Source organism: Triticum urartu, chromosome 5A (genome assembly GCF_056163025.1).
Source record: "Triticum urartu cultivar PI428250 chromosome 5A, HENAU_Tu73, whole genome shotgun sequence".
In the NCBI taxonomy this organism is placed as follows: domain Eukaryota; kingdom Viridiplantae; phylum Streptophyta; class Magnoliopsida; order Poales; family Poaceae; genus Triticum; species Triticum urartu.
This window is the reverse complement of record NC_141877.1, coordinates 578238421-578253360: the sequence shown is the minus strand read 5'-3', so window position 1 is coordinate 578253360 and position 14940 is coordinate 578238421. Positions and strand designations below refer to the sequence as shown.

Below are 14940 nucleotides of genomic sequence, written 5' to 3'. Positions count from 1 at the left end.
CTTCCTTGTCAGGGATGCTTGACTCTGGAATTTCTTCATCTGGTGTTGGCGTCCATCCTGCTATAAGTTCTGCCAATGCTCTGCTCTGGATAGTTGAAGTGCTTTCAAACTTGAGGCCAAAGCTTGACAGTTCCCGTGCCCACTGAACAATCCTGCCTGTCGCTTCTGGATTCTGCAGTATCCTCTTCAGCGAAAAGCGAGTGACAACTGTGATCTCATGTGCTTGGGAGTAATGGCGCAGCTTTCTCGATGCCATGAGAAGGCCGAAAAGCAATTTCTGCACACCAGAATACCTTGACCTAGCCCCCTGCAGGAGGGAACTGACAAAGTAAACCGGGCGCTGCACCATTTTCTTCTGTGTCTCCTCGTGCATCTGCGCAGATCCATCTTTGTCGGGACCAGAGCTTGTCGGGGAAGCCCCCTGCTTGTCGCTGGATGCGCTTGCCGCGGTTGCTGGCTCGTCATCTGCCTCCCTCTCTGCTACTAACGCAGCACTAACCACTTGATTGGTTGCCGCTATGTACAGCAGCAACTTCTCTTGTGGCTTAGGTGCGACAAGTATTGGAGGGGAGGACAGGTATCTCTTCAGGTCTCGCAGCGCAGCCTCCGCTTCCGGAGTCCATTTCATTGGACCTGCCTTTTTCAATAATTTGAAAAACGGCAGGGCGCGCTCAGCAGACCGAGAGATAAACCTGCTGAGAGCAACCACGCAACCGGCAAGTTTCTGTACATCCTTGACGCGCTTTGGTGCTTCAATCTGCTCAATGGCCTTGATCTTGTCGGGATTGGCTTCAATTCCTCGCTGAGACACGAAGAACCCGAGAAGCTTGCCGGAGGGAACTCCAAACACACACTTCTCTGGGTTGAGCTTGAGGCTGATCTTGCGCAGATTTGCAAAGGTCTCGTCTAAGTCTTGAGTCAGGGTTGCTTTGTCCTTGCTCTTGACCACTATATCATCCATGTAGGCTTCCACATTTCGGTGTATTTGTGGCTCAAGAGCAATGTGGACTACTCTTGCAAATGTCGAACCAGCATTTTTTAATCCGAAAGGCATCCGTACGAAATAGTACGTGCCACATGGAGTAATAAATGCGGTCTTCTCCTCATCCTCTTCTGCCATGAAGATCTGATGATATCCTGAGTATGCGTCAAGAAATGAAAGCAAATCACATCCGGCTGTGGAGTCAACAATCTGGTCGATGCACGGCAAAGGAAATGGGTCTTTGGGACAAGCTTTGTTAACATCGGTAAAATCGATGCAAAGTCTCCATTTCCCGTTTGCCTTGCGCACGACTACAGGATTGGCCAACCACGTGGGATGGAGCACTCCTCTGACAAGGCCTGCTGCTTCCAGTTTCTTGATCTCTTCTGCAATGAATTCTTGGCGCTCCACTGCCTGCTTCCTGACTTTCTGCTTGACGGGCCGCGCATGGGGACAGACGGCAAGGTGGTGCTCAATCACTTTCCTGGGAACACCGGGGATGTCAGACGGCTGCCGTGCAAACACGTCGACATTCGCCCGCAGGAAAGCAACGAGCGCGCTTTCCTATTTAGGGTCGAGCGTGGCACTGATGGTGAAGGTACCACCAGTGCCGTCCTCCTTGGCGGACACCTCCTTCGTCTCGGGCGGAGCTGCCATCGTCCTCTTATACTTGCCGGTGGGGCTCGATGGTGTGTCCTCGACGGCGGCACAGCACTCCAAAGAGGTGCGCTTGCCGGAGTGGGCATCAGAACTCTTGCCGGACTTGGTCTTCTTCCCCCCGGGAGCCTCAGCGGCAAGTGGATTGCGACCTGCCGTGGCTGCTGCTTCCCGGTAGATCTTGTTGGCACAGATAAGAGCGTCCTTTTTGTCGCCAGGGACAGAAATGACGCTTATCGGGCCTGGCATATTCAGCATGTTGTATGCGTAGTGAGAGGCCGCCATGAATTTGGCGAGTGCTGGACGGCCAAGTATCCCATTGTAAGGCAATGGAATATCGGCAACGTCGAATGTGACCTTCTCAGTCCTGAAGTTTAGCTCGCTGCCAAATGTCACCGGCAGCGTGACCTTCCCCTTCGGCTTGCTCCTTCCCGGATTGATTCCTTGGAATGTGCCGGTCTCCTCGAGCTCGCTGTCAGGGATTTGGAGTTTTTGGAGTACAGCGGAGGAGATCAGGTTCAAGCCGGCCCCGCCGTCAACTAACATCTTAGTGACCTTGAGGTTGCGGATAGTTGGTGAAACCAACATCGGCAAGCACCCGACCGCAGTTGTGCGATCAGGGTGGTCCTCAATGTCAAAGATGATAGGCGTGCTGGACCATTTCAGAAGCTTGCGCGATTCGACAGGTGGTTCTGCTGCATTAACTTCCCGCGCCCACTGCTTGAGTTGGCGGTGTGAAGTGTGCAGAGAAGCACCGCCGTCAACGCACAAGACCTCTATGGCTTTCTGAAACTCCTGTTCACTGGTCTCAACATCATCCATGTCTTTGTCGTCGTCATCTTCATCGTTGTCGCGGCCGCGGGGAGGCCTGTCTCCTTGCCGCTGCTTGACCTTGCCGCTGCGTCCTCCCCGTCTGGCGCGCTTCTTGCCGGATTCTCCAGCACCCCCTTGGACCCTCTCCTTGTCGCGCCGCTCGTACTCAGCCTTTTGCTGCTGGACAAGCTGCTCGACTTTCGTGCAGCTTCGGAGGTCATGGACTTTGGTGCAGTGAATCTTGCAGTATTGGTTGTCGGAGCCGTCCTGCTTGTCGGCGGCCGCCACAGCCTGGCAGTTGGTGCATGCGGCAACCTCCTTGCCGGAGCTACTGACCTTGGCTCGCTTGGCGCCGCCGTCGCTGCCGGACTGCTCTACGACCAGCACCTCTTTGTTCTGCTTCTTCCTGTTGCTGCGCCGCTGGTTTTTCTTTGCCGGGGCGGCGTCCTCGCTGTCAGATCCCCCTGCTCCAGTGCTTTCTCCGGGGAATTTCCTCCCTTCCTCAGCGCGTGCACACTTGTCGGCCAGGGCATATAGCTCGCTAACGTCCCGAATCTTGCACATCGCCATCTCCTCCCGCATCCTGCGGTTACGCACGTTCTGATGGAACGCGCTGATTACTGCAGCAGGGTGGATATTTGGGATGTTGTGCTGTACGCGGCTGAACCTCTGGATATACTTGCGCAGGGGCTCCCCTTCCTTCTGGACGAGCAGGTGAAGGTCACTCTCTTGGCCATGAGGTTTGTGGCCGCCTGTGAAGGCGCCGACAAACTGATGGCACAGGTCCGCCCAGGAGGATACGGAGTTGTCCGACAAGTGCATGAGCCAGGACCTGACGTTGGGCTTAAGCACCAGCGGGAAGTAGTTGGCAAGGATCTTGTCGTCCCGTCCCCCAGCAGCCTGCACTGCGATGGTGTAGATGCTGAGGAACTCCGACAAATGCGACTTGCCGTCGTACTTCTCTGGTACATCTGGCTTGAAATTCTTCGTACTGGGCCACTGGACTTGCCGCAGCTCAGGAGTAAACGCAGGGTAACCTACCGCGTACGGCAAGTCACCTGGTTCCTCCGTCGCATGCATGTCGACAGGGGGCCCAGCGCGCCGGTCTGATTGACGCCGTGCTTCTCTTCGCCGCTCGATGCGAGTACGAGCGTCCTCTTGCTGTCGTTCTTGAAGAACTTGGCGCTGATCGCGACGAGCTCGCGGATCTGACTACGCGGTGGAGTCGCTGTCGAGGTGGACCCGGTGGATCGGCGATCTTGGCCTTCGGGGTGGAGAGTGCACAGTAGTTGCACCCCCACCAGTCTTGTCGTCTCTGGCTCGTGCCTGGCTGGCTTGCTGCGGCTGAGACGTGCTCGGCTGCCGCGGAGTGTCGCCGTTGGCGAAGCCGATGAGACTCTGGATAGTGGCCCTCCAGTCGTCGATCTTGTCCGCCGCTGGAGGGTAGTCTAGGAGCAGCTGAGCTCGCGCCAAAGCTTCTGCTGCGGTGGCGGGTGGCGGTGGCGAACGGTGCGAGGAGTGGGATATGCTCGGACTTCTAACTACGTTAGAAGGAGCAGTATCTCGTCCAGGCGACCGCGTCTCGCTCGCGCCAGCAGGTTGACATGCATGGTGGTTCTGAGCGCTCCGAGATCCACCGGCTCGATCTTGGTCTAGCGAACGCATGGTACCGTGAGTACCATGACGCTGCCGGTCCCGTGCCTCTTGAGAAGGGCGCCGTGCATGCACGGACGCCGAGGTCTTGGAGTGTGCCCGGTCATCGTGGGAGCCGGCTACGCTGCCGATGAGTTCCCTTGTCGACGCGTGTCCTCCCGCCGATGCCTGCCACACCAACCGTTTGCTCCGGCGGTGGCTGGCTCAGCGCGGACGGGGCGGCTGCCTCCGAAACTTTCTTCTTCGGCGGCATGTTGATGAAGAGGATGAAGATCTAGCTCGCGAGAACGCCGGATCTGGTTCACACAACTTCGACGCCCCCTACCTGGCGCGCCAGAGATGCCGGGGTTTCTGATCCATGGGCACCTATGGGACCGGCGGACCGGGTCCCTTTCGGTTCGGCGGGGGCGGAGGCCGCGCAAAGAGCAGATCGAGGCGAAGCACGCGGGCGATTTACCCAGGTTCGGGCCGCACGGATGCGTAAAACCCTACTCCTGCGTTGTGGATTTGTATTGATTTCTAGCTCGGGAGCGCGGAGTGCTACAGTACACACCGGCGGCTAGCAAGACCGAGCGTGAGTGTTCGAACTGGCTAACCCCCCTCTACGTTGCCCACGGGCCTCCTTTTATATGCTCAAGGGGTTACACAGGTGGCAACGGAGGTAAAGGGCAAAAATGGAAAGGTGTTGTGGTAGGTACAGCTACCTGCTACAGTGTTATCATACCTAACCCTGACGGCAGGGGACAAGGGTATTAATTGCCCGTCTGTGTCGCCTAAACAGTACAGAAAGGGACCGCTAGGGACGCCACCGTTTGCCACGATGGTTATCTTGTCAGCGCCTGCTTGCCACCTCGCACCCCTAGCTGCACGGCCTCCCGCCACGTGTGCTTGGGAGGGTCCTCGAGCGACACGTTGGCGGGCGTGCTAGAGCGCGGGCACGAAGTGGGGGTTTCCCGCGGCAAGCTCCTTGCCGCGGTCGTTGTCTTGTCGTGCTCGGGAGCTTGTCGCTCACCCGGCCTTGCCGGGACGCGCGGCGCGTCGCGGCAAGCTTTCTTGGTATGCCTTGGTTGGCCTTCCCGGCAAGCTCCTCTTGCCGGGGTTTTGTTATCTTCCCGGCAAGCTCCTCTTGCCGGGGCCTTGGTTCGAGTACTTTGTTCTTGAATGGTCTTCAAAGTAGCCGCGGAGGGTCTTGGCGGTCACCAGGCAAGCCTTGCCGCGGGATGCTGCGACTGCCCGTGCACAAGTTCGGGATACTAGGGTACCCCTACTCTAGTACACCGACATAGACATGGAATGGCGCCGTTTGGGGTGACCCTCCTTGTAGCTGCTTCACAAAAAACGCATGTCTTTAGGATTCAAAAAATGAAAAATGGTTTTTTTGTTAAACAAGTTGGAACCTCACTTTGGCAAAATTGTTTGCCATCACAAGACGGAGGCATGCGCCAAATTTGGGCATATTATCAGAAACTATTCAACATATGCGGCCATATCATTACTAGTTTGGCTTGAAAGCCATGAATCTTCGCTCATGGTAGGTCGTTTTTGAGATCACTTTTTCAACAAAACGCCGGTATTGCAAGTTTAGTATTTTTTCTAGTTGGTAGGCCACATTTGATGATGTGACGCAGAGGTCTCCCATTTTTTTTGATATTTTTTGAATTTTTTACGGTGTTTTCAAAAACCTGCAAATTTTGTCGCGGCGGCCGTCTGTGGCTAGGGTTTGAGCCGTGCAAATCTGTTGTCGATTCTGTGATGAAATTCCTACCTGTGAAGGTAAAAAGCATTTTTAGTGAAAATAACAGGCAAGCTATGGAGGACTCGTAGTTCAAATTCCAGCCGGTTCCAGGTGAATCGGCCGAAGGTGGTCTGAATTGCCGGGAGTAGCTACGAGGGTCGGAAATGCATGCTTTTTGGCGACCGTCCGTAAAATAGGGTCTACTTTGAGATAGACATGGAATGGCGCCGTTTGGGGTGACCCTCCTTGTAGCTGCTTCACGAAAAACGCATGTCTTTAGCATTCAAAAAATGAAAAACGGTTTTTTTGTTGAACAAGTTGGAACCTCGCTTTGGCAACATTGTTTGCCATCACAAGACGGAGGAATGCGCCAAATTTGGGCATATTATCAAAAACTATTCAACATATGCGGCCATATCATTACTAGTTTGGCTTGAAAGCCTTGAATCTTCGTTCATGGTAGGTCGTTTTTGAGAACACTTTTTCAAGAAAACGCCGGTATTGCAAGTTTAGTATTTTTGCTAGTAGGCAGGCCACATTTGATGATGTGACGCGGAGGTCTCCCATTTTTTGATTTTTTTTTGATTTTTTTATGGTGTTTTCAAAAACCGACGGATTTCGTCACGGCGGTCGTCCGTGGCTAGGGTTAGAGTCATGTTTTTAGCATTCAAAAAATGAAACTTATATTGTTTCATACATGAGCATGCACAAAAACCCATAATTTTATCTTTCATCCATGAGGATGCATAAAAAATTTCAATTCGCATCAATTACCAAACTGAATATTCATTGTTAAGGGTGGGCATAGAGTAAAAAACCAACAATCTCTTCCTAGCTCAGTGGTAGAAACAAAGTTAACTAAGCGCACGGTCGTGGGTTCGAGCCCCCGCGCGCGCATATATTTTGGCCACGCGCATATTTTTGGTGGCTTCGGTACAATGGCAAAATGGGTCGAGTGGCCCACTTGTCAGTGAGGTCTATGCTTGATACCGACTAGTTTTATATATTTAAAAGGGTTGGCATAGAATGGAAGACCAATAGTCTCGTCCTAGCCCAGTGGTAGAAACATAGTGAAACAAGCGCACGGTCGTGGGTTCGAGTCCCCGCTGGCGCATAGTTCAGTTGAAGCAAAATTCAGTTAAAATAGCATCTTCAGTTCAAAAAAACTACTAAATGATCACAAAAACTACTAGACAACTTTCTGTATGATATGACCAAAACTTGAACTAAATAATCACCAAAACTTGAAGGATTTTGCATCACATCACAACCATAAGTGTTTTTTCATTTCTGCACCAGCATCATAACAATCACAACAAGTGTTCTGCACCAGCATCATAACAATCACATAACTACATAACAAAAGCAAACTTGTTCATCATTACAAAAGCAAACTTGTTCAACATAACAAAAGCAAACTTGTTCAAGCACATAACTACAAACTGAGACACATAATACCACAAACAACTCAATATCCCTAGTAGTAGGGGTCATCCCCATGATCCTCCGCCTCTTGCCATTGCTTCAAACCTTCTTTGATGGTTTCGATTTTCTTTCATGCCTCGTAGGTGATGTACGCATCTTTCGCTGCGTACTCAATGAGGTTGTTTGGCAGTGGGCTGATCCCCCATAGTTTGTGTTCCAATTTCTTGTTGATCTTCCGCTTCATTTCCTTGTAGGATGGGTGGATGAGGTTGGCTGCAAACTCAACCAAAGACTGCCACTTCTTTCCTTTGTTTGGAACTCTCCATTTGCGCTGCAAGTCGACGAACTTGTCGGGGTTGATCTCCAAACCAGACAACTTCAGCTTCTCCTTGTCACCTCCAATGAAGAAGCCAACAAAGGTGTACAGCTTCTTCTCCTGCAGGAGCGGGCGGAGTTCCTTGGGCCTGCATCAAATTAATCTGGTGCATCAAATTCATCTACTTCAAAAACTACACTTGTACAGCCAGTTCAGAAACTTCAGAACTTCAGAACTAGTATTGCATCTACTTCAGAACTTTAGAACTATTGCATGTACTTCAGAAACTTCAGAAACTACTAATTAGACAGAAACTTCAGAACTTCAGAACTAGTATTGCATCTACTTCAGAACTATTGCATCTACTTCAGAAACTTCAGAAACTACTAATTAGACAGAAACTTCAGAAACTACTAATTAGACAGAAACTTCAGAACTTCAGAAACTTCAGAACTGGATGTTTTTACCATTTGGTTGCCGCGGTGATGTGGTATACCAGGACGAGATCCTCCACGCATAACTACAGAACTGCGGCCATTTGCGGAGGTTCGTCTTCCCTGGTATACTCGACATCAACACCGATCGACCGAGAAAGCATGCCGCTGAGCCTCCTCCTGATCTCGCGGATCCTCTTGTCGGCTTCGTCTGGATTGCTGGTGCATACGACATCCAGCTTCTCCTTCAGGTCGATATCAACCTTGAGCGCCACGGTGTAGTCCTGCTTCTGCCCGGGGACCGGAACATCGTCATCGACCACCAGCGGCTCCTTGCTAGACGCCTCACCACGGTGATGCTTGGCAGACGGAGGGGAGTTGCTCCACGATGCCTCCGCCATTCTCTTGGCAGACGGAGGGGAGTTGCTCCATGATTCCTCCGCCATTGCCCTCCTGGCAGTGATGGTGGAGGCAGAGGGGAGTTGCTTGATGGTGGAGGTAGAGGGAGGTAGAGGGAGGAAGATGGAGCGGCAATGGAATGAGGAGGGAGGCAGAGGGAGGAAGATGGAGTGGCAATGGAATAGGAGGGGAGTTACCTGGACTGGAAGAAAACCCCCTCTACGTCGTGGGGAGTTGCCAGTGGAGGGGAGACGTGGGGAGTTGCCTCGAAAACTCAAACGTCCTGCCCTTTGGCCCTCGAAAACTCTGGAGGGGAGACGTGGGCCCTTTGGTTTCTCCTGTTTCTGAAACAAAACAAAAAAATAACAGCCATATTTTTCTCTGAAATTAATGATCACTGCAACCATATTAAGAGATCAATCTTCAAGCATTAAAGCAGCACCAAAACAGTCACTGCAGCCATCCAAAATGGCACCAAAACAGCACCAAAACAACATCAGCCAAAACAGCAAAAAATGCCACCAAAATGGCACCAAAGTATCAGCCAAAATGGCACTAGAGTTTTAAGGCATTGTATCTTCACCATCAGCCAAAATGGCACCAAAACTACATGATTTTGCATTGTATCTTCACCATCTGCCTCTTCATCACCAAAGTCTCATGCATTTTGCTACCTGCAGAGAATTGTAGTAGAAAAACTACATCAGGATCACATCAACAAAAACTACAGAGAAGGTTGATCACCAATCAAAACAAGGAACATGCAGTAATAGTATAACCTTCATGTCCATTCGCTACTCATCGTCGTCGATACGAAAACAAGGAACTCTATGCTCACTCCTGTTTTCCTCATCATCACTACAATATTGCAGCATAGTATGATCAGTCCGGTCTTCCTCATCCTCGCTCTCATGTCCATCCGCTACCACCTTTCTTCTTTTCTTGATGTCTTCAACAGTTGCAGCACCAACGATCACACGTTCCCGGTCCCTTGGCACTCTGCTTTGCACCAGAACTTCCGTAGAGTCATCATCTTGGTATGTTAGTCCACCATCACCGGGGCCCTTTTCCACTTCAGTTTCAGTCACACTCCACAAGTGTTTGTGCTGAAAGTTTTGCACAAATCGCCATTTTCTGTGCAAAAGAGTGTCTGGCAGATAAAACACCATTGTTGCTTGTGTTGTTAGAATAAAGGGATCACTCTTATACCAGCACCTTGCAGTGTTGATGCTTTTGAAGTGGCCATCATATTTGACAAAAGAGTCTCTCTTCTTCTTGCTACCAAACTCAAACCAGTCACAGCGAAATAAGACTACCGAGCGATGGATGCCTCCACTAGAGTTGTACTGCAACTCTACGATGCTTCTCAACTGACCATAGAAGTCAATGATCTCACCATCATGTGACCCCTCAGTGACGATTCCACTATTTTGTGTCTTCCTTTTTTCCTCGCAGTAAATGGTGTGGTACCGGACACCGTCAGCAATGAATGCTGAATACACTCTCACTCGCTTATCCGGTAAATATGCCAAAGCAAATAGATCATCACTGACCTTCTTCTCCTCATGCAACTTTCCAATCTGCACAAATAAACCATTTAGCAAACAATGGTATTTAACAATTGGTGAATAACACAGAAAATATAAAACATGTGGCTAAAGATCTCACATGATTCTTAAACCACTTAGCAAACCCCTTGGAAACCCTTTTATCAACATGGATATTGCATTCTTCCTGATTTAACTCTTCCTTGCATTTCCTGCAATGCCAACAAAACATGTGAATTAAAACATTAGGCTGGTGCCAACCCAAGCAAAAAAAATATAATGAGTGCACAAGATATAACGTACTCGATATATGGTAGAACCTCGGCGCAATTGTTGAGCACAAACCAAACCATCTTGTCATACTCATCACCAGCCTCCAAGTATTGTGAGGCTCCAAGAAAGTTCACACCATGGTTGAAAATAGAGACATCACCACTTTGCGAATCAGACCGCTCTCTATTTCTGCTCGGCCGGTTCCATCTTGTTTCCACATCACCAAAGTATCTAGAGCAAAAAGTCAAGCACTCGTCAACGAAATATGCTTCAGCAATTGAACCTTCAGGTCTTGCCGTGTTTCGCACATAACGCTTAGAAGTAAGCAACATTCTTTTGATTGGGTACATCCAACCGTATTGCACAGGGCCTCTAAGCATTGCCTCTTTTGGTAAGTGCACCGCCAAATGGACCATCACGGTGAAGAAAGCTGGAGGGAAAATCTTCTCGAGCTTGCAAATAATAATTGGGATTTCTTTTTCAAGTCTTTCCAGGAGAGTTAAGTTGAGTGTTTTGCAGCACAGTTCTCTAAAGAAATTTCCCAGCTCAGCAACCGCTTCATATATATCCTTGTCCATGATTCCTCGGAGGCCCGCCGGTAAAATCCTTTGGAGGAGGATGTGACAATCATGGGTTTTCAGTACTGAAAGCTTGAATCCATCAGAAGTAACACACTTTGCTAGGTTAGCAACATAACCATCTGGAAATTTCACCGCTCTTAGGAATTCACAGAATGCAAGCTTTTGTTCTTTACTCATTGTATACCATGCTCGTGGCATTTCAAATGAATCTTCATCTTCATTGTGCTGTAGATGCAAATCTTCTCTTATGCCCATGTCCTCCAAATCAAGCCTAGAACAAACCGTGTCCTTTGTCTTCCCTTCAATGTTCAGAAACGTCCCTAGCAGATTCTCGCATATGTTTTTCTCAATGTGCATTACATCGAGATTATGCCTTAATTTCAGATCAGCCCAGTATGGCAGGTCCCACAAACAAGACCTCCGGTCCCAACATTGACCTTCATCACGCTTTCTTTTCTTCGCCAGCTTTCCTGGTCTCACATCTTTCACCTTTTCAAGTTGCTGCTCCAGCTCTTCTTTAGTGAATTTAGCTGGCTTGTCACGGGTTTCATTCTCACCATTAAAATCTTTGCTTCTTCGCCAGCGATGGTTTCGAGGAAGAAAGCGGCGGTGCCCAATATAGCAGATCTTGCTCCTTATTCTCTTTGAGCAAGGGTCTTTTTCACAATGGACACAAGCCTTATAACCCGCTGTGATCCTCCCAGACAGAGTGTGCAGAGCCGGGAAATCATGGATGGACCATATGATTGCAGCACGTAGATTGAACTTTTCTTCCGGACTCAAGGCATCATATGTAGGTACACCAGTCCAGAGCTGGAGTAGTTCTTCTACGAGGGGCTCCATAAAGACATCAAAAATCCTTTCCCGGAGACTCTGGACCCGGGATAAGTAATGACATCATGAAGTTGGACTGATCCATGCATGCCCATGGTGGCAGGTTCTACGGCACCACAAAAACTGGCCACATTCTATAAGACGTGCTCATGTTCCCAAATGGATTAAACCCATCTGTGGCAATGCCAAGTTTTATGTTCCTTGGATCTGCAGCAAAATCTAAATGTATACGATCAAACTCTTTCCATGCCTCTCCGTCCGCTGGATGGCTCAGCTCATTATCCACAGGTTGCCGCTTCAACTTGTGCCACTGTACCTCACGCGATGATTTCTTCGAGATGAACATCCACTGCAGCCTTCGTATCAAGGGAAAGTGCCTCAGTACCTTCTCCGGTATTGACTTCTTCCCATCAGCATCTTTCCACCTAGATGCATTGCATTTTGGACAGTTGTCATGCTTTGCTAAATCCTTCCAAAACAATACACAGTTATTTGGGCACACATGTATTGACACATAACCTAACCCCAGCCTGCGGATTATGCTCAATGCTTCATCATAAGATCTGGGAACACAACTATCAGGGAATTGCAAGCTCAAAAGATGGAGTATTGCGTTGAATGCGGCATTGCTAATCTGGTAGAAAGACTTGATGTGGAGTAACTTCACGGTGAAGGTAAATCTTGAAAATTTACCCCCTTCATGAGCTGCGCGCTTCGCCTCCTCTAACACCTCAGCAAACAACAACTTCTGTCCATCAGCACGATCTTCAGCATCATACAAATCCTTCAATAGGTCAGAAATCCTATCATCTTCATGCCCATCCTCTTCCTCCAAAACAACATTATCTCGCAAAACCTTTTCCATGAAATCAATGCCAGCATCACCACCACCCATCATATGAGGGGCCTCTGTATCAGCTTCAAAATGTTGAGGCTGACTGTCTAAAGGTTCTCCATGATATATCCATCTATCATATCTGCTGGACATCCCATTAAGAAGCAGATGATCTTCCACTCTTCCTGGAGCCATTCTTGGACGGTTGAGGCATTCGCAGCATGGGCAAAGAATGTGAGCATCGTTGGCAAAATTTGCCCGAACAAATGCCATGAAATCATCAACTCCTTTCATATGTTCTTTCCAAAACTTTCTAACTCCTTTTCTAATCCAGCTTCTGTCCATCTGCCAAAGACAACAAATTGTTGCAACTTAGCAAATCAATTTAAGTGCATCAACATTAATTAATGAAAGTAATGGAAGCTAAAATTCCAGAAAATAAGGTAGGCACCCAACTTTATATGCTAACTGCCTAAGCACAACATTCAGCTATTTCCAATTTCTCACTACTTTAGTCCAGTTCACATGGTTTACTGATTTCACATGGGAGCAATAAAAAGTAGTTCAAATGGAAATACAAATTTAACATGGGAGAAAAGAAAATCTAACTAAAACATGATGGTTCACAAAAAACAGAGGTGGTTAAACAACCAACAATAACAATATATGCTGCCACTAAGAACTATTTTGGTTAAACCACCAACAATAACAGCACTGTCAATTTACATGAATGCCATTTCCAAGATTGCATCAAATCTACATCAATGAGAGTTTTCCTAGTTTACATCTAATCTGCATCAATATACAGGTCCTTTCACAGATTTGAGGCTGAAATTTCAGAGGTGTAACATCAAATCTATATCAACCCCAGGATCCTGTTTCAGGGAAAGACCAACTCAAGCTCTGTTCTATTGATTGCTGACAACATAATTTACCAGTAACAATTGCCTGAATTCCAAAAGAATTCTTAACAATTTCATCAACAACAATTCTCCTAATAATTTCATCAACATAAATTCTCTACACAATTTCTACCTAATTCATCAATGACATTTCCAAGAGATTTTTCCAAGCTTACAACAAACCTACATTAAATCCCTCTATGTGTGTGTGGAGATTCTCCTAACAAATCTACATCAAATCATTGACATCAACAGAGAGGAGAGGGGGAAGAGGATGGGGGGAAGGAGAGGGGTGCATACGTGGGCGAGGTCTGCTTGCGGCGGTGGCGACTCCCCCATGCTCGGCGGCGGCGAGTCCCCCATGCGTGGGCGAGGCGAGCGGCGAGGTCGCCGTTCCTATCGTGGGCTCCGCCCCCGCCTCCACCCCTGTTGGTTCCTTCCGCCGCGAGGCCGTGGGCGAGGTCACCTGCAGCGAGGTCATGGGCAAGGCGAGCGGCCCCTACTGGTTGCTTCGGCTGCCGGCCCCGCCCGTTGGCCGCCGCCCGCCGCCCACCGGCCCCGCCCTCGTCCGAGCGACCCCTGCTGGTAGCTTCCGCCGCCGCCCGCCGCCACCTGGTCAGAAGATCGAGAAAAATGCTAAGTGTTGCTCTGTTCGATGCCACCCACTGTACACCTTGTCACTGATATGAGAGAGCCCTGGTTTTGCATAGTATATAGAAAATTACCCACACATTAGCAACATTCCCTCTCTAGCCCAGCGGTACCGAACGAGCGAACGAGCACCAGGTCGTGGGTTTGAGTCCCCGCTAGCGCCCATTTTTTAGGAATTAAAGCGCACATTTTTTAGGGAATTAAACGCTCGCTCACCCGCCTGTCAGTGGCTCACCCACCTGTCAAATGGTTCCCGCCTATCAGTGTTGCTCTGTTCGATGCCACCTGGTCGGAAGGTCCCACTTGTCAATGATACGAGAGAGCCATAGTTTTATATAATGTATAGATAAATTCCCATACCTGAGCAATTGTCCCTCTCTAGCCCAGCGGTAGCAAGCGAGCGAAGCAAGCATGAGGTCGTGGGTTCGAGTCCCGCCTCGCGCCTCTTTTTTGGGCGAATTAAGCACTCAGCCCCACATGTCAAATGGGTCATGCATGTCAGTGTGTGCCCCATCTGTTGTTGAATATTAACATTTAAGCAAAAATGACACCTAGACAGTGACACATAAGCGAGGTTGCCGAGGTGGCTGCCTAATCATCCTAATTCATTCAAACTCAAGTGTAGTGACCATGTTATATTGGTCGTTATCAGCTAGGCGTGAGGCAGTGGACAGTGCTTCCCGCTTTACGACCATTTCCTCTAATGGCATTATGACCTTTCTGACCAGAATGGTCATTATAGGTTAGGGTTTGGAGCCCCCCCAACAGCTTTTGACCTATTGGTCTAAAATGGTCATAAATTTATGACCAATTCTTCCAGGGTCACTGACAGAAGGTCACTACTTGACATATTTCTTGTAGTGTTTATATAGACATCGGAGGGGGCTAGGGTTACACAGATTC

General features: G+C 49.1%; 1 protein-coding gene across 1 annotated transcript; it reads right to left on the bottom strand.

The window, feature by feature from the left end:
* Window positions 1–11755: 11755 nt before the first annotated feature.
* LOC147973018 (uncharacterized) lies at window positions 11756–13749 on the bottom strand. Its single transcript, XM_087524535.1, has 2 exons — window positions 13687–13749; window positions 11756–12829 (listed from the first exon to the last, which is right to left on the bottom strand). The coding sequence occupies exons 1-2, from the start codon at window positions 13747–13749 to the stop codon at window positions 11756–11758; spliced, it is 1137 nt and encodes a 378-aa protein (XP_087380661.1).
* Between the last annotated feature and the right edge of the window lie 1191 nt (window positions 13750–14940).